Source organism: Equus caballus, chromosome 5 (assembly GCF_041296265.1).
Source record: "Equus caballus isolate H_3958 breed thoroughbred chromosome 5, TB-T2T, whole genome shotgun sequence".
In the NCBI taxonomy this organism is placed as follows: Eukaryota; Metazoa; Chordata; class Mammalia; order Perissodactyla; family Equidae; genus Equus; species Equus caballus.
Genome location: NC_091688.1, coordinates 37,028,948 through 37,055,771, shown reverse-complemented (window position 1 = coordinate 37,055,771; position 26,824 = coordinate 37,028,948). Strand labels below are relative to the sequence as shown.

Genomic DNA, 26,824 nt, shown 5'->3' with positions numbered 1-26,824 from the left:
ATCTTTCAAAATATTTCATTTTCTTAGCTTTTCACAAGATTGCAACATTTTGCAGTTCAGTCTCCGGAGAATTTTGCTAATTTATCTTTCTACTCTTACAGCATAAATACTGATTCCTGCATTTCTGAAGACTATCTCAAGATCTAGACTACTATGGAAGAAGTTCTAGTGAGGTGAGACTTGTGAGTATTTCTGTTGTGAAAGATCTGGATACCTAGTTAGTAATCATATGTTTACAAGGGCATTCTCTCTTAAATAAGATATTTTCTTCTTGTTTCTCTTTTGCTCCATTTTATTTAATACATATCATTGTGCTTAAACCTCAAAATAACATCTCATTTAATCTTCCATAAAAACAACTCCAATTATTATTCAGTCAAATGCATATATTGAAAATTAACTCCCTTTTAATCTTCTGTTTCTACAAAGGATATTTAGTGAATTTGACATTATTTCTGGCCTCAAGAGTCTTCTGTCTTTTGTTTGCCTGGAGGAGGGAGAGAAATATGTAGCATCTGTAAGAATATAAGTGAATATAGTAATGGGTTCATTGTCTACTGGTCGAGTCTTTCACACTTCTTTCCTTTGCTTACCACTCAAAGTTTCTTCAATACACTGTGCTTCTTTCTACTTCAGGATGTTCAGAAACCAAACCTGGTCAAATTTTTTCATCCTCTCAGTCTCAATTTATGTCTCCTTCTCAGGAAATCCTCCCTTATGTTTCCTCAGGCTAGGAGAAGTCTCCTGGTGTTTAATTGTATAGGATCTTTGTTTTTGCTTGAGGAAGATTATCCCCGAGCTAACATCTGTACTAATTTTCCTCTATTTTGTATGTGGAACACCAACACAGGGTGGCTTGATGAGCAGTGTGTAAGTCCACACCTGGGATCCAATGCCACGATCCCTGGGCCGCTGAAGTGGAGCACGGGAACCTAATCACTACACCACAGTGCCAGCCCCTAGATCTTGTTTTTTCTTTTCTACCACTTACAACAACTGTAATTAACATTTGTCATTTTACCCAGACTACAAGTTTCAAGAGTAGGAGTATCCTGTCTGCCTTTTAAACCACTTTATCCAAGTTACTAGTGCAGGATCGGCCTCACGATATACTCTAAACAAATACAATCGCCCAATAAAATAATAAACACCAAATACCAAGAAAAGAATTTCACAGAGTCCGATGAAGCTTAAATAAGGGTAATCTAATCCAGGCAAGAATGCAATATATAAATAAAAATAGAATGTTCAACCACACACACACACACACACATGAAAGTGGTGGAAAAAGGAAGAGAGTTTAAAGGTTTGGGGAAACCCACATAGGAAAACCACACACTAACACCTGGAAATGAAATAGGGGAAGCCATGTTTTATAATTGCATGTTTTCATTAGGTCTGATTGTACTGTTCTGAAATGTGGATTTGCTAGACTTTTATTATATCTCACAAACATAAGAGCCAGTCTAATAACTCATTGAAATATCTACCAATGACCCCTACTGTTAAAAAGGAGAGTATTTTTTTCTTCATACACAATGAAGGGGAAAAGATTATGGTGGGTCAGAGTGGCAACAAACTACATCATTTACAATTTTTTACCTTTCCTTCTCTCACTTTTTCTTTCTTTCCTGATTATTTTAGGAAAAACATGATTCAATACAGGCAACCAATCACTGAAACAAAATACAACTTTAAATTACCTGAAATTCCAGCATCCAGATTATACCACATGTATATCCTTTCAGATTTTCACTGCTTAGGTATATACATAATTTTTCTGAAAATAGTGTCCAACGTTATTTAATATTCCATAATCGATTTTATTTTTTAATGTATTATAACCATCCTACACATCCATAAATAGAGAAAGAAATAATGACTTAAAAATTAAAATGCTCAAATGCATGGATGTCCTTAAATGTATTAAAAAAAATCCCATGTAGTATAAAATTTCTATATCCTCTATTATAATTATCTCTGTAATGAATATACTTCTATTCTCTATTGTCCTAGTATGTCACTCCAAGTAGTTGTATAATTTTTTTCATTTGGGTCCTGTACCTCTCTTGTCAGGTTGCATTCTATGCTACTATTGTTGCTTTCATATATAATTATATTATCACTGATTAACGTGCTTGGGGAAAGTGCTTTCCTGTGTTATGTTAAATTGGTCACATTGATGAGAAGTCAGATACAAGCAAAGATTGCTGTGTGTACTATTCCAGCTCACACCATTCTAAGTATTTTTGGTCTGAGGCAGTAGCCAATGTGGCTCCATGGTCTTGTTTTTATGAAGCCCATGGCCTAACCTTGCCTCTCACACTTCCTCCTATAGATTAGACAACTTTCTCTCCATAAAGTATCCTGAATCAACTCATATGATCTCAAGCCACTGTGGATAGAAGGGAATGGAGACAAACTAATCCATTCCCAGGTTTTCTGTTAGCATGCTGATTCCTAAAGACCTGACATTGAGAAGTGCAGTGTATTCATGTTGAGGGCCATGTTTCCAACAATAGTGCCCTGAGATTCTTTGCATTAAATGACTTAAGGAGGTCGACCAGCACATGTGTTTCTCACTTCTCATAACACAGCATTATTTCTTGGGAATGGGCACTATGAGTTGGGCTCTCAAAATGACCCAGTGTACATCAGTTACAACTGAAAATTGATATCTGTGGCTTATGGTGGACATCAGTCTCCATTTTTAGTGCTATTCAAGATGAGGTTTGGGTTCTTTTTTACTATTTTTATTTTATTTTGTCATTTAAGTGGTTAAAGATATATTTGAATTTACTATTTTATTACATAAAGAGCAAACAAAATTTCCAGGATCAATATTCTTTACAAATACGCTTCAGGAACAGCTGTGAAAGGGTTCTTCAAGTTGCATAAGGCAAGCCTTCAAATTTTTGTTCAACTTTCTCTTCCAATACATAGGATTAAAAGTATTGACTTGACAAAGTGAGCTTTGCGTGGTGATTGAATATGAAAAATCAGGACTATCTTGACTATTGATGGTTAGGTGAAATTTTCCCATAGGATATGGGATTAGGCACCCTATTAATACACATTCTTTCAAGATATCTCCGTGGAAGGGCTGTAGAAAAAGATTCATTAGGCAAGCTTGACATTTAATCATAGGATTATCTATTTTTTGCCACGAGGATCAATGACAAGAGGAAAACAGTCGATATTCATATATATGAGATACAATCTTTTTAAGCCCCAACTGAACTACATCAATAATCATTTTATTTTCATTTGAGTAATGCATTCTCAATCAAGCTTGGATTCTGGTTGTGACATGTCATCAGAGTAAGAATGGATTGGCTACTATTCCCTGGGGTATAAATACATTCAACAGGTAAGCATATGATTTAAACATTCAGGGCTGTCTTCTCTGTCTAACCATAGTTAGAGGGAGCACTTCAATTACATAAAACTATTTATATGCTGCTATCATCTCAGCTAATTCTTATATCACCGACAGCTTCATAACCCCATTATATATGTCTCCTAGGATAGTCCCTTAATTTTACCCTCATTACTTTGCATGCACTCTCTTAAAGAGATCATTCTTATAAACATAATTATTTAATTGACAAGTAATAGCCTCCCTAATGTCCATCTCTACCCTTAACTTAAGACAAGCTCAATGCATCCACACAGACAGTACTAAAGTCTGTGAAAAAGAACTGTGAAAGTCCACAGGTATGTACAGCACATGTGGCAGATACTCCTTGGTTTTCTCTGACTTATTCCTGCTTTTGTGGAATTATACAGATGGTTTCCCAATTCAGACTTCAACTTCTCCTCCATCACCCTAGTTTATATTTACCCAATGAACTTTCTTTTCCCTTGGGGTGACCTCACAGCATGCACAAATTTAGCTGGTCTTTGAGACCCTTCTTCCAGTCATGGCTTCATTCTTCGTGAAGATCAGATAGTGGGTTATAACAATACCGTCTGCTGATTGGTTCTATTTATCTGACATCTGCAGATTCTCCAGATTGTATCCAGTGTCATTAACGGGGGAAAACAAAACACAATGCAGAAGAAAGTATTTATCAGGCCCTCCACCCTTTTAAAGGCTTAGTGTTTTTCAGAATTTGAAGGCTTCAATATTGTAATTATATAAGCCAGTTACACACTTGTGTTTTCTGTGTACAGTTGAGAATGACAAAGGTAATAATGAAATTCAGTCATTGAAGTAATGGATCCTAGGCACAATTCATTTACGAATACTCTACGAAGGATTCACATACTGAGAATGATTTTTCCAAATATGCGTATGTGTTATATACTACTGAAAGCACAAGCATCTTCACAGCAGAACTTTTTCCATGCAGGAAGTATGCTCAAGTACTGGTAATGATAGACGTCTCTACTAAGATCTCCTCCTACTGCCACTCTGAACAGGAAAGGAGAGAGAAGTGGCTGGCTGACTCATCTCTCCTCTTTTGAAATTAGAGCCTCATTTAAGGGGAGTTGGTGTCTACTGATTCACTTTTAAGCCTGCTGGATAAGAAAGTTCTAATGTTTTAACTCCTTTCAGCTATAAACAATTTTTAACAAAAAATTTTAAGAGAAAAAGTTAGCTCTAATTTTTCATTGTGACTGAGATGTTTACAGAAAGGAACTGTTCAGTTTCTGTGGCCAAGGAAATCAAAAGCTATGAACACTAATGGGAGGAGTCTCAAAACTATTTTATAAATACTTAACTTCTTTCCTGAAGGATAGCAAAGTTTGAGAAGCCAGCACTAACCAAGTTAAGTGACTCTAGCCAATACCTTTTTTTCTTGTTATGTTTCAAAATACTTCATTTTCCTCTTCTCTTCATGAGATTTTCAACATCCTCCATTTCAGAGTCTGAGATCTTTAGTGACTTCTCTTCTTACTGGTGTGAACAAACAGTGATTCTTGCATTTCTGGTGAAGATCTCAAGATCTACAGACCAGAGTAGAAGTTTCACATTAGGTGAGTCCTATGAGGTTTTCTGAACAGACAGATCCCAGTACTTATTTTCTAACCACAAGATCATAAGAGGAGAATTAGTCTTGGTTCTTCCAGGTGGGGATGTGGGAAGTGAGTGAAGGGCAGTAGGGCTATATTCAGAAAAGTGAAAACCAAAGTAGCTTGATTCTAATCCTTCATCTACCTAGGAAGATACTATGCATCTGTTATTCTACTACAACTGAACCCTGAACAAAGAGAAATGCATTTTGACGATTGCAGATTCATACTACAGCTGTTTACAACATGAGTTAATATTTAGAAGTAGGCTTTGGTTTTCTTTTTTTTTTTTTTTAAAGATTGGCACCTAGGCTAACAACTGTTGCCAATCTTCTTTTTTTTTTTTTTTTTTAAGGATTGGCACCCGGGCTAACAACTGTTGCCAATCTTTTTTTTTTTTTTTCTGCTTTATTTCCCAAAACCCCCGATCCCCCCGTACATAGTTGTATATCTTAGTTGCAGATCCTTCCAGTTGTGGGATGCGGGACGCCCCCTCAACGTGGCCCGAAGAGCGGTGCCATGTCTGCGCCCAGGATCCGAACCCTTGGGGGCCGCAGGGGAGCGCGCAAACTTAACCACTCGGCCACGGAGCCGGTCCTGGCTTTGGTTTTCTTGCCTGAGGGTGAACAGAAAACTTGGTGGCTGTGGTGAGAGGTTGGGTAAAAGACAAGATGGTGGTTTGAAAAAAAGTATCATGAAATAGTATTAAATAAAAACATGCATCTGGATATAAAGTTGTATTATATGGTGTTATCACAGTTTTACAAAATGAGAACAAACACATACACGTAGCATAAAATTTCTACGTTTCACACAGTCACTTATACATGGTGTCTTAATATTTTTATAAGGATGCTTAGTTTTTACTCCATTCCACACCATGTGTTAGAGGTAGTATTTCAGCTACTTGGGGAATCTCTCTGCTTTCCTCAAAGTTAGAGATAAACACCAGTGGTGAGAATTTGTAGGAAAAGAGTAACTGGAGTCAAATCTATACTTATCTTTTGGAATGCTTTACTCTTTCTGTAAAGCCTAGTCCACAAACCTTTCACACGTGCTTGAGAGGAATGTAAAGATTAAATGTAGGTTTTGGACTTTTCTCAATATTAGATAAAGTTTTTCATTTAACCTTGTTAGCTGTGACGGTCAGTTTTTCTAAATATTTTCTAAATTTTTTCTATATTTTGTGTGTTTGGTTAAGTGAGAAATCCTAAAATCTTGAACCATAAGGATGAATTTGTCAAATTTTCCATCCAGTTTTCCCAATTTCTAATATAAATATTGGAAGGATATATATGTATATGTATGGATTACACACATATACATATGTACTATATATACACGCATATATATAAACACACATATGTATATACAGTCACGTGTCACTTAACAACAAGGATATGTTCTGAGAAATGCATCGTTAGGTGATTCATCATGGTGCAAACATCATAGAGTGTACTTACCCAAACCTAGGTGGTGTAGCTTACTACACACCTAGGCTCTACGGTACTAACCTCATGGGATAAGCCTCATATATGCAGTATGTTGTTGACCAAAATGTCATTATGCAGCACATGACTGTATGTATAAAGGGAAATAGAGAAATATACTACATAATACACAATATTATTTTTAGTAACATGAAGGAATATAAACTACTAACAAATAATATATATTTATTACTATTAGGAAATACATAATTAGAACTGTTGTATATTCTTGGATCTTAGCCTTTTATCATTGTGTAAATGGAGGGGAGGAAAAATAATTTTCCCTTTCTCCGAGGTTCTTGGCTGAGCCCTTCCTGTAATAAAAAGACAGATTAACAGGAAAAAAAAAAGTATAATTTTGTAGTATGGGAGACCCACAAAGAGATGAGACACAAAGGCAGTCAGGCAATTGAGGCATAAATACCATCCTGAGCTAAGGGAAGGGACATGGGTCTGGGCTTCAAAGGAAAGGAAGGCAATTCACAGGAAGATGGGAAGAGCAGACGTTTGGTAAACAAGTGATTGGCCTGCCGTGCAGATAAGTCTCTCAGATGAAAACGTCTCTGGTAATAGCTTTCTTTATGGTATAGATCCCATTTCTAAATTCTTTTAGGCAGTTAAGGGGGTGGTAAAGAGCTTTCTCTGAGTTGACTGGGTCTTGATTGCCTTCAGTTCCTCACGCCAATGTGGCATATTCGGAGTGGTACATTCTGTTACCCTTCAATAAAGAAACTCCAGTTCTTTGTCTTATGGTCTATTTAAAGCTAACTAATTAGGATAAAAGTTCATCATTAAATTACAGTTTGCATGATAAAATTTTTACAACTTGTTTTTTCAACATTTAAATGAACTTTTGTCAGCAAGATATAGGTAGATTAAAAAATAATGTCACTTAAGGGTTTCACCCTTTATGATATTCTGTTGAATACTATATTTTAGCTGATTTCCTCCATCTCTTTTTCAGTTTGTAGCACTTATTCTATGCTTCCTTCTTCTTTGTTGTCAATATTTTTAAATGTGCATTTCTATTGTCCCTTTAAGGGCAAGTACTTAGCAAACTCATATCCTCTTTCTCTCTACATTTCACACATAGCGTTAATCTACTTCCTGTTTTGTTTCTCTTTGGTTGGGGCTTGATTTATTTTTAAAACATTGACAGACCGAATTTAGTTGTTCACTCACCCTTTTTCATGAAGTATTTCTTGACTTTATGTATTGTTTTCTTATTGAACACTATGTCTAAAGAGTGTTTTGGTGGGTGTCTGTGTTTTGCAAGTCTCCTGATTGTTAATCATGTCAGTTAACATCAGAGAATTGTTTTTTAGGTCCTACATTAAAATGCAATCTTGGCTAGATATAGCATTCTAGTTTCAAAATGATTTTTCCTTTTAGATCAGTTGGCAACACCTTTCTGAAACTCTTGAAGTCACATAGGATTCAGAATTTAGAATTTAAGTGACTTAAGAAAGCCTGTGTAATGCACTCACCATATATGACATATTACATAGATGGCCCAGTAGGGTCTAGGTAGTGACTTCCAAATCAAATGTACTGATACTTCTGCAGCAAAGCATACAGCATTCACACTATAGTGAGATTTAAAGATTATACATGAACTCCTCAGATCAGTTTTTATTTTGCTAATAAATTTTGTTACTAAATTCACACACTCACATGCAAACACACACAACCCTTTTGGTTTCAAAAGGATTTTTTGTTTCAAAAGTGCAGATAGGGTATTGAGGGCAAATAATATTGAAAATTACTCCATTGTCCTTCTAGATGCAGTTTTGCTGTTGAGAATCTAATTCTTCAGCCTTTGTAGTTCAGGAAGCTTTCAGAATTTTTGCTTTGTTGCTGTTGTAATATAGAGACACACCCTTCACTGTCTCTGTATTAGGTCTTGGTGTGAGTTTTGTTTTGCTCTCCTATTTGGCACTCTGTTGGCTTTATCAATTTGAGGACATTCGTGTTATTTGAATTCCAAGAAGTTTATCCCGTTATTTCTTCAAGTATGTTTTTTTAAGATTTTATTTTTTTCCTTTTTCCCCTCAAAGCCCCCCAGTACATAGTTGTATTTTCTTTGTTGTGGGTCCTTCTAGTTGTGGCATGTGGGATGCTTCTTCAGCGTGGCTTGATGAGCACTGCCATGTCCGCTCCCAGGATTCAAACCAAGGAAACACTGGGCCGCCTGCAGCGGAGCACGCGAGCTTAACCACTCGGCCACAGGGCCAGCCCTTTCTTCAAGTATTTTTTCCTTTCCGTTCTAGTTTTCTCTCCTTTTGCAACAAATAATACGTGGACATTGATTGGAAATTTAACCAGTACTCTGACATCTCTTACATATTCTTTTATATTTTCTATTTCTGAATTCCAACCTATCTCCTTGTGCGAGAGATAGCAATCTGATTTTACCAACCACTTGTAGGGGAGGAGGAAATATTCATCTACCTTTTAGGTTCTTATGGCTGGTCTAAGAATTAAATTGTCATGAGACAGAATAACAAGAGAAAATCAAACAAGTTTAATAACATGTGCACTGGGAGAAACACAGGAAAACTAAGTAACTCATCAAAATGGCCAAAGCCACCTCCTTAAATATCATCTTCAGCTAAAGACAAAAGAGGATGTTAGGGGTAGTGGTTTGGGACTTCAAAGGAGAGAAAGGCAAGTCACATGGAAATGGAAAAGCAAATGTTTGGTAAACAAATGTTTACCATGCCTTTCAGAGACAATGGGACATGAGAGGACTTTGATCAAATGGACCTTATTGGATTCCTCCCTGTCTACCACACTCATTTGATATTATACTATAATTATCTATGGTGATAGCTCCTTCCTGAAACAAGCTTTCTATATTAAATTCTTTTAGGCAGTTAAGGGGAAGGTCAAAGTTTCTTCCTGAGTCTTTTGTTCTTAAAAGTAATTAAGCCACAGAAACACATTTGAGGTGGCAAATTCTGCTCCCCTACACGCTCGTTTACCTCCTAGGTATATCCATTGCAGCCAAAATATTAAGTTCCAGAACCAGGTCTTCTGAACTCCAAAGCCTAAACTCTTAGGACTCATATTCTGCTTCCTCAGTCAGTGTGTTGGGGGAAGATATTGGGAAGAAAAATGTCATATTGATAAAAAGTCGTTTTTCACAAATAGTGATTCATAATTACCTTTAGTGTTCAGGACACTATGTATAAAAGTATTCAGTGCAAGGCTTTCCCTTTGACTCATATCAGGCTGAATATATCTCCATTATTTGTATAATTTGGCAGAATTTTAAATTAAATTTGATAGGTTTAATGTAGACCATGTATTCACTAATTCTACCTTTCAAGAAAAAAGCTAGGAGGTTCTTTTCAGACAAAGGGCCTGAAAAAGCAAGATATGCTATATATTTCTGGAGCTTAAATATGAGAAATGGAAAGTAATGGAAAGAAGTAAAAAAAAGATAAAATACAAATTATTCAAGGTCTCCAAGACAGTCTAGGAGAAAGGAAATTTTCCTAAATAAAATGGGGAACTATTAAAGGAAAAAGATAACTGACTCTTAAAAAAGAACTGATTAGAGACATTAAGACTAAAAGTGGAAAATCAAGCAATTGTTAAAGTAATTCTCACCAATAAATGCCACGATCTTGCACTAGGGAGCAGCAAAAGGACAAGGGTATGGGGACCTCAGACACAGAGAATGTGGTCAAGCACAAAGTTTATTCATTTGGTAAGGCTGCCATAACAAAGTTCCACAGACTGAGTGACTTAAATATCGGAATATCATCTCACCGTTCTGGAGGCTGGAAATCTAATATCAAGGTGTCAGCAGGATTGGTATCTTTTAAAGCCTCTCCCCTTGGCTTGCAGATGACTGCCATCATTCTACCTCTTCACATTGTCCTTCCTCTGTGTGTGTCTGTGTCCTAATCTCCTCTTTTTTATAAAGACACTAGTCATATTGGATTAGAGTCCACCCTAGTGACCTCATTTAACTTAGTTACTTCTTTAAAGATCCTGTCTCTAAATACAGTCAGTCTGAAGTAGCAGGAGTCAGGACTTCTACATGTGGATTTTGAAGGTACACAATTCAGCCAATAACACCAAGGGAGAGAGGATGCTAGTAAGAGCAAATTAGGAAAGAGGCAAATGGACAAGGGTCAATATCCCAGCATGGATCTGTAGGGCTGTGGCTGAAGATTATTCATATAAGGTGAGAAGCTGCAGCTCATTTTGCACATAGTCTACTTTAGTCATAGTGAGTGGGAAGAGTCACGAACCCACAGGCAGACATTCAGGGATAAACTGTAGCCCCAAGAAGGATGGGAGGAGGAAGCAGGGACTCTGATACTGTATGGCCCATACTCTAAATAGTGCAGTAATTGTCTATTTCCAGACCTCCTTCCATGATATCCAACCCTGACAACTCAAATATCATCATTAATAAGGAAGAATTTCTTAGAAGTTCCTGATGCAGTAGTTTTCAACACATTCTACACAGTGACATATCTAGTGATTATAGTCCCTCTTTGGCACACACACCCATGGACAGCTCTTTCATCTGGAGCACTCACTCACATAGACACAACCAGCATTTTAAATTGTCTATATAAGTGTATAACACTACATGTCATTTTTTTTCTTGTAGGCTCATCCATAACTTGAGACATGGTGAATGAATACATGAAAATTGTTCTGCTGAAAGGATTAGAGCACATCAATGATTATTATTTTAATGTAGTCAAGTCCCTACTGGCCCATGATTTGGGATTGACTACAAAAATGCAAGATGAATATAACAGAATTAAGATTGCTCATCTAATAGAAGAAAAGTTCCAAGGTGCTGCCTGTGTGAACAAACTAATAGAATTGTTAAAAGACATACCAGAATTTAAAGGCCTTTTTAAAAAACCTAGAAAGGAGAAGCAAAAAGGTAATACAGAAGATCCCAAGCATGACTGCCCTGCCCTGACCCTCCCCAATCTTGATTAGAACAAAGTGAGAAGTTAAAAGGAAATAGGGAATCCCCTCTCACTGTCGCTATTCCCATACACTTCCCAACCTTGACTAGAACCCTTCTTGGTCATAGTTGGTGCATCTCTTTCCCTATTTATGACTCAGTAGCCATGATAATGGTAGTACTTCACATGTCAACAAATTGACCGCTTAGCACATCTACTTTCTAATGGGGATTTTTCTATGTTGGAAGGCATATTTGGGATGCAGTGGAAAAAACAAAAGCAAGAGGGAGTTGAGGAGATGCTGAGACTCCCAGTACATTAAAAAGATGAGAAAATGACAAAACAAAAATACAAAAATTGTTTTTTATATTTAAAATATTTATATTTAACCAATAAATGAATTTAGTCTATTTAGACTATTTTCTCCATCATTACTCTTCATAGCAAAAAAGATGAGGCAGTACTTAAATGAAATCCTACCCCTCAGAGATGTGAAGAAGTTCTTTCTCTTATAAAGTCACTGGGTTAAGAAAAAACATTTTGTAAATGCAAAAGCAAATAATATTACTTTGTTACGTAACAAATCCAGATCACATTTCCTTTTACTGGTTTCTCCACTTTGGACAGATCTTTTACAGATGGTGACCCACCAGGCAGCATTAAAAAATCTTGAATTTTTAAAAGGAAATGATAGAACAGGTTAGGAAAAGAGTTTGACTGAGGTACATGGGAATCTAGATGACGAAAGGATGTGTTCACTGTGCACGCAACCAGTATGCAAACCACTGAAGAACGTGAGACAGTGTCCCTGCCTATATTGTTGCCATTGGTCCCCTTGCAGACTGGCTGGCCAATGCAGTCAAGGTAGACAAAAGCATACCTAGACCTACAAGCAGGAGCTGAGTGGAAATAATAGTGAAACTGCTTCAGCTGTCTTAGACCGGCTGCTCTGGGTTTACATGTCCTCCTTTTTTCTGCATCAGTTGAAAAGAATATTAAATCCATTCCAGCAAAAGGAACAACTCCAGTGAAAAAGAGAAAGCAGGAAGCAGTGGGTCTTGCTACACTTACACCCACCACAAGTGGTACTCTGACATCTGAAGGAGCAGAGGAGACTCCTGTGGCTCGGGTATGCTTGAGAGAGAGATGCAGGCTTGAAGCCCCACAGAAGGAACTCTGCTAAGGCATTTCCACTCATTCTCCCCATTAGGCACTTGGTTCTTCATTAAGTTTCCCATCAAGGTCAGATATACCAAATAAATAATAATTGATCATTTTCGTGAAAGGCAATGAGCTTTAATAGACCAATGTGAATATATATGACATAATTCTAATATCTTCATATCTTCTTTAGGGATGTGTTAACTGGAGAAACAGATGATAAAATGTTCTTTCCATGTCAAAACTCAATTTTTCTAATTCTAAGTTAGCCACATCCTACCACAGAGGTTATTAGACGAGTGATGTGTGTAAACACCTCTTTTTTTTCCAAAGATTAAGCCCTGGACTAACATCTGTTGCCAATCTTCCTGTTGTTTTTTTTTTTTTCTTCTTCTCCCCAAAGCTCCCCAGTACCTAGTTGTGTATTCTAGTTGTAGGTCCTTCTAGTTCTATATGTGGGACACCACCTCAGCATGGCTTGATGAGTGGTGCTAGGTCCACGCCCAGGATCCAAACTGGCAAAACCCTGGGCTGCCAATGTGGAGCATGCGAACTTCACCACTTAGCCACAGGGTTAGCCTTTCTCTTTTCTCCTACACCTAAAAACACTTTTAGCTATAAGTAAATCAACCACTCAGCAATGAAAATATGCCCTGCTTCATTTGATACAAAAACATTAACAAGAAAATTAAACTATTTTCAGAAAAAGAAAAAGACAGCCAAAGAAAATACTGCAACCAAAAGGATTAAGGTGTTCCAGGAGCATGTTCATCCTTCCTGTCCTGCAGGAGCCAGCACATCTGAAACCACTGGCTGTCCCTTGCTTCCTCAGATCTCATCATCAGCTCCATCCTCCACTTCCATAACTTAGGTACTTTATTCCTGTTTCCCTTTTCCTTCATTTTATTCAACCGAAAAATATAGTAATCAGACCTTGAAATTGAAATTCTGATCTCATCCTCTACTTAAAACTAACTCCCATGATTAATTAGTTGATAAAATATGTAAATTGAGAATTCACTACATTTTAACCTTTTGCTTCCACAAGGGATACTTGATGACCTTGACATTATCTCTGACCACGGTTAGTTACCTCTCTTGTGTTGTTCTGGGAGACAGAGAAAGAGGTGTAGAGTCCAGAACAGTACAGGTGAATGCAGCAGTGTGTTCACTGTCTACTGCTCAAGTCTCTTTCACAATTCTCCCCTTGGCTCACTAATCTGTGAAAGTTTCTTCAATACACCATGCTCCTTTCTTCTTCATGATTTTCACAAGCCATTTTTCCTCTACCTGGACATCTCCCAACTGACCAAACCTATCTACCCTTTGGATCTCAATATTGCTACCCTATCCTCAGAGAGTCCTCCTTTACACCCCTGCAGCCTATGTGAAATCATCATGAAGTTCTCTTTGGTAGGACCTTATTTCTTCCTTTATACATCACTTAACGACAACTGTACTTAATATGTTTGTCTTCCCCACCTTACTCTGCGTTCCAAAATGACAGCTACTTTGTCAGCTGTGTGGAACTCCTGTAACCCAGAGCCTAGTTCTGTACCTGCCACACAGAAGACTCTCAATAAATACATTTACTCAACGGAAAAGTGAACACTGAGTACTAAGATATGAATCAGCTTAGCAAGTGAAAGACAAATGACGGTCATCTAATCCAGTCAAGGAAGTGATACCTATTGTGAATCTTAAAAGGTATAAAAACAAACAGAAGAAGTAGTGGAATAGGGAGGGGAGTTGAGAAGTTTGGGAAAATCTAGACAGAAGGAAGAATATACACCAAGAGTTGCAGATGAAAGGAAGCGGGCTGCACCTTATAATCAGAACTTTCTTATAATAATTACTAAGTTGTACTCTTCTCAAAATTGGACTGGCTAGGCTTTTGCTATGTCCCTCATTCATTGCAGACAGTCTAATAAACGATTGAAACCACAGCGAGTTTTATTCCAAAAATGAGGGGTTTATATTTCCTTGATAGACAATAAAGAAGATTAAACCATGATGGGACACAAGTGGTGAAATCACAACATCAGCGGTAATTTGGTCATACTTTGTTATTTTTTTCTTATACAAAAATTTTTCTTAATACAAGATTATTTCAGAAAACAAAATGGGAAATGCAGACAACCAGCCAGTCAAACTAAAAATAATTAAATTTGAGTTCCCTGAAATTCCAAATTCCAGATTATACCACATTCTTCTCTCTATTCTTTCACATTTTCTCCTATGTAAGTATATACATAACTTTCTGATAATGGTATCATATAATGATTAATATGTTGTAACCCATTTTTTATTTTGAGTATTATGACCCTTCTTTCAAGCCCATAGAGATAAAAATAATTATTTAATGAGTAAAAAATCTAGTATATCAATTGGATTGATATACTAAAGTTTATTTTAAAAAATAGTTCTGTATATTGACTTTCCAATATCCCCTATCACAAATGTATTTGCAATGAACATATTTGTACTTGTCTCTAATTGTCCTATCATATCTCTCTGAGTAGTTGTATAATTTCTTTCATGGGGGCCTGTATTTGTGTGGTTCCTTGTCAGGGTTCATATCACTGTTACTACTGTTATTCTCATGTATGAGTCTTTTGTTACTGATTAACTTCATTGAGGAAAGGACTTTCTGATATCAGGCTGAATTAGTCACTTTGATGAAAAGTAAGATCCAGGTAAAGTTCAATCACCCACAGATGATCACTGTGTAATATCTTGTGTCAGACTACTCCAGGGTCTGCTGGTTTGTGGATGAGGCTAGTATGGCTCCACCAAATGGTTCCTCTGAAGCCCGTGGCCCACTCATGCCTCTAGCTCTTCTTTTCATTGATTAGGCAGCCTCCACTTCATTTACAGTGTTCTGCTGCAATTCAAGGAAACCAGGACACTACAGAGAAAGAATATTAAAGATAAACCACTCTGATCTCTGGTTTTCTATTAGCATGCAAAGCATAACAGCAACACAAGAGCAATGGATGCTGAAAACATTGTCATGAAGTAAATTTAAGAAAACTTTAGAATAAAATAATAATGAATTTCTAGTCTTTCTCTTATCAAATTAAAGGACCAGCGAGTGTAAACATAGAGAAAGTAAAGTTGACTAGCACTGATATGGAAAATAGAGCCTACCACAAAGTACAGGATATCAAGAGTTTTCAATTATCACAGTGCAGACAGAGCCATTTTGAGGGTACAGCTCAAAATGCCTCTATCTAAGATACAATACTGCCACAACAGGTGAGAAAACACAGAGGTGGAGCCGCTAAAAATCCCCTAATCTAAATAGGTTCAGGCTAGAGACACTCTGGTGAATGCCATTTCCACTACCACAGCACTTCTCAATGTCAAGGCTCTAGGAGACAGCATTTTCCCTTGACTTTAATCACAGAGCATGAGACATCTTAAGGGATCTCCTGTATTCCAGACCTACTCTTCCTTACCTCCATCATGGACTAGTAATTTCCCCTTGGTAGTCAGGATCAATCATCCCATCCAACAATGTAACTCCCTTCTTTGCCTTTTTATTCAAAGGCACGGACAGCCCAAAGTGGCCAGGTGGCTGCCTTAACTTCCAGTTCAATGGAATCATTGTTGTGTCTCCTGGTGAAAGCATTCCTCCTTGTGGAATTAAGACCTCTATGCCAGCAGAGCATCAGTTCATGGGGACAGAAAGCAAAAATTTTGCTAGCAGATCACTAACAGTAATAGTAAATGATACTCCCATTTCCACTCCTTGATTCCTGGACCTGTGATCCTGGCTTCTAAAGAACCTGTAAAGTAAGTTCGTTGATCAGAAGCAATGCTGTTTGGAATACATGATGGTGGTTAAGACATTCTGTAAATCCATAGTTGGTAGTCTAGGCAGAAGCACTGCATGCAGAGAATGCGAATTCATATCCAGAATAAGTGGCTCTTATGGTAAGAACATAATGCTGCCCCTTCCATGATAAAAGTGGCCCAATGTAATCAACCTGCCATCAGGTAGCTGATTGATCACCTTGGGGAATGGTGCCAATACTGAAATCACTCAGTGTTGGTCTCTGCTTCTTGCAGTTTGGGCTGTCAGCAGTGGCCCTACCAAGTCACCTTTAGTGGAAGTCCATGTTGCTGAGCCTATGCATAACCTCCCTCCCTGCCACCATCACCACCTTGTTCCTGAGCCCATTGGGCAATGGCAGAGGTGACTGGGGAAAGAGGCTGGCTGATATCTGCAGAACAGGTCATCCTATCCACTTGATTATGCAAATCCTCCTATGCTAGGGTCATCCTTTGGTAATCATTCACATGGGACACAAGCATTTTTTCCCCCATTTAGAGAGATCTATCCACATACCTCTTCCCCAGATGTCTTTGTCACCAATTTTTCAATCATATTCCTTCCAAGTCCCTGGTAATCAACCAAACCGTTGGTCACAGTCCATGAATCTCTATATAATAATGTTTGACTCACTTCTCCTTCCAAGAAAAGTAAGCAACCAGGTGAACTGCTCAAAGTTCTGCCTACAAGGAGGATTTCCCCTCACCACCATCCTTCAGGGATGTCCCAGAGAGGGCTTGTAGTGCTACAGTGATCCACTTCTAGGTGGTTACTGAATATCATGCAGAACCATCTGTAAACCTGGTCTGAGTTTTCCCTTCTTCTGTCAACCGACCATAAGGAACTTCCCATGAGACCACAGGTGCAGGCAGGGTGAGAGAAGGTAGCGTAGCAGGAGAGGAGACCATGGACATTTAGGCCATTTAATCAGGTAACTTACTTGTATATTCAGGGCTTATTGGAACTTGGGTCTAGTTATAAGTCTAGAAGCAAAGAAGGATGGTGGGGTGAGTCCTAAGGAGAATCAGTACTGTCTTGCAAGGCAACTTTTTTCCAGCAAAGCAGGACTAACTTCCTCAGATGGGGAGGAGTGGCTGTTTTTACTGATAAAGAAGACTCATCAGAATTTAGGGGCTTAGTGTCTCCAGCTTCATCAGGATCTTCCCATATGTCCCCATTCCAATTCTCAGAATCTCATTCTTTACCAATCAATAGCCTCACTAGATATCCTGTAAGGTTGGGAATTCAATTTGCATTGCAATTCAGTCACTCACTGGACGAGATTCTACATTTGCTTATCCGCAGTCTCAGCTCTGCAGCTACAGGAGGTAAGGGTCTATTTCAAGACAGACATAGAAGCTTTCAGGTCATTTATGCAGCACTTGAGCTGGGAATTTAAATTCTTGAGCTCATCATTTTCTTTCCCTACTTTTTCAGGTGAAATCAGGAGCAAGAAGCCAGTCTCACTATACTTGTTAGTTTGACAAAAATGTTCAAAGGTATCATATAAACGATCATCCAGAAATTTGTCTCAGAAGTATTTGATCATGAGTATTCAATGATGATATTTTTCATATTTCTGTTGCCACATCATGCCATGGAATATTCACACTCTTTACTATTGGAAATAGAATTATTAACGCCTTTATTTTTTTTTTTTTTTTTTTTTTTTTTTTTTTTTTTTTTTTTTTTTATTTATTTATTTTTTTTTTATTAATGTTATGATAGATTACAACCTTGTGAGATTTCAGTTGTACATTTTTGTTAGTCATGTTGTGGGTACACCACTTCCCCCTCCGTACCCTCCCCCCACCCCCCCTTTTCCCTGGTAACCACCAATCAGATCTCCTTCTCAATATACTAATTTCCACCTATGAGTGGAGTCATATAGAGTTCGTCTTTCTCTGACTGACTTATTTCGCTTAACATAATACCCTCGAGGTCCATCCACATTGTTGTGAATGGGCCAATTTCGTCTTTTTTTATGGCTGAGTAGTATTCCATTGTGTATATATACCACATCTTCTTTATCCAATCATTAGTTTCTGGGCATGTAGGCTGGTTCCACGTCTTGGCTATTGTAAATAATGCTGCAATGAACATAGGGGTGCAACGGACTCTTGAGATATCTGATATCAGGTTCTTAGGATAGATACCCAGTAATGGGATGGCTGGGTCATAGGGTATTTCTATTTTTAACTTTTTGAGAAATCTCCATACTGTTTTCCATAGTGGCTGTACCAGTTTGCATTCCCACCAACAGTGTATGAGGGTTCCTCTTTCTCCACAACCTCTCCAACATTTGTCATTCTTGGTTTTGGATGTTTTTGCCAATCTAACGGGGGTAAGGTGATATCTTAGTGTAGTTTTGATTTGCATTTCCCTGATGATTAGCGATGATGAACATCTTTTCATGTGTCTATTGGCCATATTCATATCTTCTTTTGAGAAATGTCTGTTCATGTCCTCTGCCCATTTTTTGATCGGGTTGTTTGTTTTTTTGTTGTTAAGTAGTGTGAGTTCTTTGTATATTATGGAGATTAACCCTTTGTCGGATAAGTGGCTTGTAAATATTTTTTCCCAATTAGTGAGCTGTTTTTTTGTTTCAATCCTGTTTTCCCTTGCCTTGAAGAAGCTCTTTAGTCTGATGAAGTCCCATTTGTTTATTCTTTCTATTGTTTCCCTCAACTGAGGAGTTACAGTGTCCGAAAAGATTCTTTTGAAACTGATGTCAAAGAGTGTACTGCCTATATTCTCTTCCAAAAGACTTATTGTCTCAGGCCTAATCTTTAGGTCTTTGATCCATTTTGAGTTTATTTTGGTGTGTGGTGAAAAAGAATGGTCAATTTTCAATCTTTTGCATGTGGCTGTCCAGTTTTCCCAGCACCATTTGTTGAAGAGACTTTCTTTTCTCCATTGTAGGCCCTCTGCTCCTTTGTCGAAGATTAGCTGTCCATAGATGTGTGGTTTTATCTCTGGGCTTTCAATTCTGTTCCATTGATCTGTGGACCTGTTTTTGTACCAGTACCATGCTGTTTTGATCACTGTAGCTTTGTAGTATGTTTTGAAATCGGGGATTGTGATTCCGCCGGCTTTGTTTTTCTTGCTCAGGATTGCTTTAGCAATTCGCGGTCTTTTGTTGCCCCATATGAATTTTAGGATTGTTTGTTCAATTTCTGTGAAGAATGTTCTTGGGATTCTGATTGGGATAGCATTGAATCTGTATATTGCTTTAGGTAGTATGGACATTTTAACTATGTTTATTCTTCCAATCCATGTGCAAGGGATGTCTTTCCATCTCTTTATGTCATCGCCTATTTCTTTCAAGAGAGTCTTGTAGTTTTCATTGTATAGATCCTTCACTTCCTTGGTTAAGTTTATCCCAAGGTATTTTATTCTTTTCGTTGCGATTGTGAATGGGATAGAGTGCTTGAGTTCTTTTTCTGTTAGTTTATTGTTAGTGTATAGAAATGCTACTGATTTATGCACGTTAATTTTATACCCTGCTACTTTGCTGTAGTTGTTGATTATTTCTAATAGTTTTTCTGTGGATTCTTTGGGGTTTTCTATGTATAAGATCATGTCGTCTGCAAACAACGAGAGTTTTACTTCTTCGTTACCTATTTGGATTCCTTTTATTTCTTTTTCCTGCCGAATTGCTCTGGCCAGCACCTCCAGAACTATGTTGAATAGGAGTGGTGAAAGTGGGCACCCTTGTCTTGTTCCTGTCCTCAGAGGGATGGCTTTCAGCTTTTGTCCATTGAGTATGATGTTGGCTGTGGGTCTATCATATATGGCCTTTATTATGTTGAGGTACTTTCCATCTATACCCATTTTACTGAGGGTTTTTATCATAAATGGGTGTTGGATCTTGTCGAATGCTTTCTCTGCATCTATTGAGATGATCATGTGGTTTTTGGTTTTCATTTTGTTAATGTAGTGTATCACGTTGATTGACTTGCGGATGTTGAACCATCCCTGTGTCCCTGGTATAAATCCCACTTGATCATGGTGTATAATCTTTTTGATGTATTGCTGTAATCGGTTTGCCAAAATTTTGTTGAGGATTTTTGCATCTATGTTCATCAGTGATATCGGCCTGTAGTTCTCCTTCTTTGTGTTGTCCTTGTCAGGTTTGGGGATCAGAGTGATGTTGGCTTCATAGAATGTGTTAGGGAGTTCTCCATCTTTCTCAATTTTCTGGAACAGTTTGAGGAGAATAGGTATTAAGTCTTCTTTGAATGTTTGGTAGAATTCTCCAGAGAAGCCGTCTGGTCCTGGACTCTTGTTTTTGGGGAGGTTTTTGATTACCGTTTCTATTTCCTTACTTGTGATTGGTCTATTCAGATTCTCCATTTCTTCCTGATTCAGTTTGGGGAGATTGTAGGAGTCTAGGAATTTGTCCATTTCTTCCAGGTTGTTCAATTTGTTGGCATATAGTTTTTCATAGTATTCTCTTATGATCTCTTGTATTTCATTGGTATCTGTTGTGATTTCTCCTCTGTCATTCCTGATTTTATTAATTTGCGATTTCTCTCTTCTTTTCTTGGTGAGTCTGGCTAGGGGTTTGTCAATTTTGTTAATTCTTTCGAAGAACCAACTCTTTGTTTCATTGATCCTTTCTATTGTCTTTTTTGTTTCAATATCGTTTATTTCTGCTCTTATTTTTATTATTTCCCTCCTTCTACTGACTCTGGGCCTTGTTTGTTCTTCTTTTTCTAGTTCTGTTAGGTGTCGTTTGAGGTTGCTTACGTGAGCTTTTTCTTGTTTAGTGAGGTGAGCCTGTATTGCGATGAATTTCCCTCTTAGGACTGCTTTTGCTGCATCCCAAATGATTTGGTATGTCGTGTTCTCATTTTCATTTGTCTCCAGATAATATTTGATTTCTTCTTTAATTTCTTCAATGATCCATTGTTTGTTGAGAAGCGTGTTGTTTAGTCTCCACATTTTTGCACCTTTCTCTGCTTTTTTCTTGTAGTTGATTTCTAGTTTAATAGCGTTATGATCAGAAAAGATGCTTGATATTATTTCAACTCTCTTGTATTTATTGATGTTTGCTTTGGTTCCCAAAATATGGTCAATCCTTGAGAATGTTCCATGTGCACTTGAGAAGAATGTGTAACCTGCTGTTTTTGGATGAAGTGTTCTATATATATCTATTAAGTCCATCTGGTCTAATTTTTCATTTAATTCTATTATTTCCTTGTTGATTTTCTGTCTGGATGTTCTGTCCATTGGTGTTAACGGTGTGTTGAGGTCCCCTACTATTATTGTATTGTTGTTGATGTCTTCTTTTAGTTCTATTAAGAGTTGCTTTACAAATTTTGGTGCTCCTGTGTTGGGTGCGTATATATTTATAAGTGTTATGTCTTCTTGGTGGAGAGTCCCTTTTATCATTATATACTGTCCCTCTTTGTCTTTCTTTATCTGTTTTGCTTTGAAATCTACCTTGTCTGATATTAGTATAGCGACACCTGCTTTCTTTTGTTCATTATTAGCTTGGAGTATTGTTCTCCATCCCTTCACTCTGAGTCTGTGTTTGTCTTTAGGGCTGAGGTGTGTTTCCTGGAGGCAGCATATTGTTGGATCTTGTTCTTTGATCCATCCTGCCACTCTGTGTCTTTTGATTGGGGAGTTCAATCCGTTTACATTTAGAGTGATTATTGAGACGTGGGGGCCTACCACTACCATTTTGTGTCTTGTTTTCCGGTTTTCTTCAGTTTCCTTTGTTTCTCGTCCCATGGTTTAATCTGTTCTGATGTAGAGCTGCTACTCTCTGTTGTTGTCCTTCTACTTATCTCCTCTGCTCTTGGTTTTGTAGCCCCTTTCCTTTTTTGGATTTTTCAGGAATGAGGGTTTTCCTGAGGATTTCCTGAAGAGGAGGTTTTGTGGCAATGAACTCCCTTAATTTTTGTTTATCTGGGAAAGTTTTTATTTCTCCATCGTATTTGAAGGATATTTTCGCTGGGTAGAGAATTCTCGGCTGTAGGTTTTTGTCCTTCAGATTTTTGAATATATCATTCCACTCTCTTCTAGCCTGTAAAGTTTCTGCTGAGAAATCTGCTGATAGCCTGATGGGGGTTCCTTTGTAGGTTAGTTTCTTTTGCCTGGCTGTCCTTAATATTTTCTCCTTGTCGTTGACTTTTGCTAGCTTCACTACTATATGCCGTGGAGTTGGTCTTCTTGCATTGATAAAGTTTGGAGATCTATTGGCTTCTGTCACCTGAAGATCCATCTCCCTCACCAGATTTGGGAAGTTCTCAGCCATTATTTCTTTGAATAGGTTTTCTGCCCCTTTCTCCTTCTCTTCTCCCTCTGGTATACCTATAATCCTTACGTTGCATCTCCTAATTGTGTCTGATAATTCTCGGAGAGTTTCTTCATTTCTTTTAAGTCTTGCTTCTCTCTCCTCCTCTGCCTGCAACAATTCTATATTGCCATCTTCCAAATTGCTAATTCTTTCCTCCATATTATCGGCCCTACTGTTCAGAGCATCTAGATTTTTCTTAATCTCCTCTATTGTGTTCTTCATTTCCAGTATTTCTGTTTGGTTCTTCTTTATCGTATCAAACTCTTTTGTGACATAGCTCCTGAACTCGTTGAGTTGTCGGTCAGAATTCTCTCTTAACTCAGTGAGTATTTTAATGATGGCTGTTTTGAAGTCATCATCATTTAGGTTATATATCTCATTTTCTTTGGGATTGTTTTCTGTGTATTTGTTACTTTCTTTCTGTTCTGGAGATTTAATGTATTTTTTCATATTGCTTGATGATGTTGATTTGTGCCTCCGCATGGAGATAGAGTTTAGTTGCTCCTTTCACTTGTTTCAGCTGCTGCGGTGGGGGGAGCAGCTGTTTATACTTCACCAACCAGGAACCCTGTCCGTAGTTGCTAACTGGGCCTGGGCCCCTCTTCGTAGCCACAGTGGCCCTTTGGATTCCCTCCTCTGCCGTGGGGGCCGTCACGGGGGGCTTCAGGCTGCAGGTGCCTACTGTTGTTGCCCACCTAGATGCGCTCTCTCCTTGGGGTCTGCAACGGTGTTATGGGCTTTTCCAGCGGCCAGGGGTGGGATCACTTTTATTTGTCGCTCGGTTGCTGTCGGCACCCACCAAATCTCACTTGTCCTCTATGGGTCGCAGGAGAGCTATTGGCATCTTCTACAGTCTGTGGTTAGTACACCTAGCTATGCTGCTTTTGCCCTGGGGTCTTCCAGCCTTGTGGCTGGCGGCTGGGTGCCTTCTACTGGTGCTGTGCAGAGGCTTTCCCTAAGGCTTCTGTGAGCCTGTAGGGTTTCCCCCTAGGCTACTAAGCTGGGTCTCTGGAACTCTCTCCAGCCCCAGTCCTCTCCGAGATCTCCGGCAATCCCTAGCCTCACCGGGTGGGCAACGGCAGCTGGGGGTCGCCCCGCCCTCTGGGCTTCTCTCCGGGCCTCTGCGGGGAGCTCTGAATGCTCAGCGTGGCCCCTCTGCTACCGGCAGACAGAGAGTTTTGTCTGCTGCCTGGCGGAGCTCTGGCGCTTCCCCTCCGGGTCGCCGGATCCGCCTTTGAAAGTTCCCCCGCCCCGGTCCTCTCCGAGATCTCCGGCAATCCCTAGTCCCACGGGGCGGGCAACGGCAGCTGGGGGTCGCCCCGCCCTCTGGGCTTCTGTCCGAGCCTCTGCCGGGAGCCCTGAATGCTGGGCGTGGCCCCTCTGCTACCGGCAGACAGAGAGTTTTGTCTGCTGCCTGGCGGAGCTCCGGCGCTTCCCCTCCAGGTCGCCGGACCCGCCTTTGAAAGTTCCCCCGCCCCGGTCCTCTCCGAGATCTCCGGCAATCCCTAGTCCCACGGGGCGGGCAACGGCAGCTGGGGGACGCCCCGCCCTCTGGGCTTCTGTCCGAGCCTCTGCCGGGAGCCCTGAATGCTGGGCGTGGCCCCTCTGCTAATGGCAGACAGAGAGTTTTGTCTGCTGCCCGGGCGGAGCTCCGGCGCTTCTCCACCGGGTCGCCAGACCCGCCTTTGAAAGTTCCCCGGCCCCGGTCCTCTCCGAGATCTCCGGCAATCCCTAGTCCCACGGGGCGGGCAACGGCAGCTGGGGGTCGCCCCGCCCTCTGGGCTTCTCTCCGGGCCTCTGCCGGGAGCCCTGAGTGCTCAGCGTGGCCCCTCTGCTACCGGCAGACAGAGAGTTTTGTCTGCTGCCTGGCGGAGCTCCGGCGCTTCCCCACCGGGTCGCCGGACCCGCCTTTGAAAGTTCCCCCGCCCCGGTCCTCTCCGAGATCTCCGGCAATCCCTAGTCCCACGGGGCGGGCAACGGCAGCTGGGAGACCTCCGTGCCCTCCGTGTCTCTCTCTGGGACCCTCCGGGCGCCCCGAGCACCAGGCCGGGTCTCCCCGCCAATGGCGGGGAGAGACTCTCCCCGCGGGCTCAGGTGTGCAACTCCAAAGTTTCCCTCTGCGTTTAGGAGTAATTGCGGGGGGTTTAAGTAGGGTTCTGGTCACCTGTTTCCACCGTCGCTCCTCTGTTGTGTTCTCGCTCCTGCCCTAGATGTGTGTGGATCCTCTGGGGGCGTCCGTTGGAAGAAAGCCGCTTGCGGGTACTAGGCTGCCCGTCGGGGTCGGAGAGTTTTCACCTATTTCCACATCCTCCCGGAGGAAAGTCCGTCCGCCTTCCGATGTATAGTCGCGTGGGTGTCTCAGACGTCCTGAGATGCTGTCTGGATATCCTTTGTCAAGCGATAAGTGTCCAAATAATTGTAGACTCGAAGGGGGAGAGACAAAGAGGACTACTCATGGCGCCATCTTGGAATTCCTCCAACATATCTGGAAACTGTGCTTCTAATATACGTGTTTAGTCATGTTGATGTGGGAACCTTGTAAATGTTTTTACCGGCCCTCCGGGCCCGCGCCGTCGCCCGCAGCGGCCTCCGAGTCCCACCTATTAACGCCTTTAAATCAAACCAAATTGAAGAACCAATTTCAGAAACCTCATCTAAAAATAATTCAGAAATCTCATCCTTAGGTATCTGTTCCTCTAGAGTCATTTTGTAGAAAAAAAAAAAAAAAGGTCTGCTTTCCTTCAAACAATGGAAGACACAATCACACAAGCTTGTGACTACAGAAGAATGGAATTCCTCCCAGGAGCAGAGCCAGCCTCCACTAAATGCAGCAATCAATGCATTTTCAATTCAGTCACCATCAACAAACCCCTTTTAGTAGTTCCTTCAACAAAGTACCATGCTTCTGTCCCTATTCCTTCAGCTCCCTAAAATCTAATTATAGGTGCGATTGAATCTTGAAAGAGCTTCTCATCTAATCTCTGACTAAATACAATTTCTTTGGCACATCTCTCATTAATTTATCAAGTACATAATTGGAAATACCACCAGATTCTGTCTTTTGCTATTTCCAAGGTATGCATTCATTAAATTATTCCTGATCTGAAGAGAATTCTTGACTTTTATTGGTCCAAGTACAGAGAGAGAGTGCGGGAAAATAGCCAGACTAGTAGAGAGGGCTACAAACAGGCTATATCTGTTCATCCCTTATATTCCAGTTTCCAGTCACACCTTTGACTTTTCCTCACTAACCATACTTCACCATTTATTGTCAACATTCCATGCTCCTTCCAATATCATGTGTTTTAACATATGCTACTTTCCTTTTGTTTGAAAAACAAGTCTCCTGTCTCTATTGCTCCAATCTTTTCTGATGCTAACCTAATCCTGTCTTTAGGCAAATGCTCCTCCTAGAATAGATAAAATCCTCCTATTGTTTCCTTTCACCAGTCCCTGTATTTTCCTTTACAGAATTTATCACTATAATAAATCTATGTTTTTCTTTCCTACTAGAAATAAATTCAGATTATAGGCACCCTGCTCAAGGGGAACAGAAGACAGGTTGGAATAATGAGTTCATATCTGTGTGCATTAAATTCTGTCCTAGCCTGCCTTCTACTTGGCCTTGATATCACCAGTGCAGTTAGCTCCACCCAGGGCACAGAAGCCTATATCTGCAGTGAATGAGCAAGCAACTTGAAAGAAAGGCAAGAGGATCATTAGGTCACTATTCTCTAATCTAGTTTCTCACCCAAGCCCCAAGCCCCAAGCCACAAGCCACAAGCCACACTCTGACCCAAAATGCAGCCTCTGCCACCACCCCATACATACCAGTTGAACATAGGCTTCCCATATACTCAATGTTTTAGTTTTTATTGTTGATTTTGTTGTTAGTTCCAAGAGTCCATATTTCTTTAGGTAGTTTTAAAGGTTGTATTTGTGGGATAGAGCAAGCATCCGATATCTTTTTGCCATCTTCTCACAAGTGGCCATTGATGGAGCCCATGTCTAGTCATTACCAGTTCAGATGGCACTTCACTGATTTTTGTGAGTATCTTAG

General features: G+C 39.7%; 1 protein-coding gene across 16 annotated transcripts in view; it reads left to right on the top strand.

Annotated features, from left to right (window-relative positions):
* The window catches only part of LOC111773501 (myeloid cell nuclear differentiation antigen-like), a 31,700-nt gene that overhangs the window by 569 nt on the left and 4,307 nt on the right, over positions 1–26,824 (top strand). For 3 of the 16 annotated variants that reach the window (XM_070266972.1, XM_070266968.1, XM_070266970.1), the window contains exons 2-8: positions 102–173; positions 3,273–3,370; positions 4,873–4,983; positions 11,143–11,427; positions 12,439–12,584; positions 13,320–13,487; positions 16,169–16,307. In XM_070266972.1, the coding sequence (XP_070123073.1) occupies positions 11,163–11,427; positions 12,439–12,584; positions 13,320–13,487 (579 nt within the window). In that variant the 5' untranslated portion in view covers positions 102–173; positions 3,273–3,370; positions 4,873–4,983; positions 11,143–11,162 and the 3' untranslated portion in view covers positions 16,169–16,307. Of the gene's footprint in view, positions 1–101; positions 3,371–4,872; positions 4,984–11,142; positions 11,428–12,438; positions 12,585–13,319; positions 13,488–16,168; positions 16,415–26,824 lie in introns of those variants that run through there. The other 13 variants (XM_070266973.1, XM_070266967.1, XM_070266971.1 and 10 more) reach the window with 8 other exon arrangements.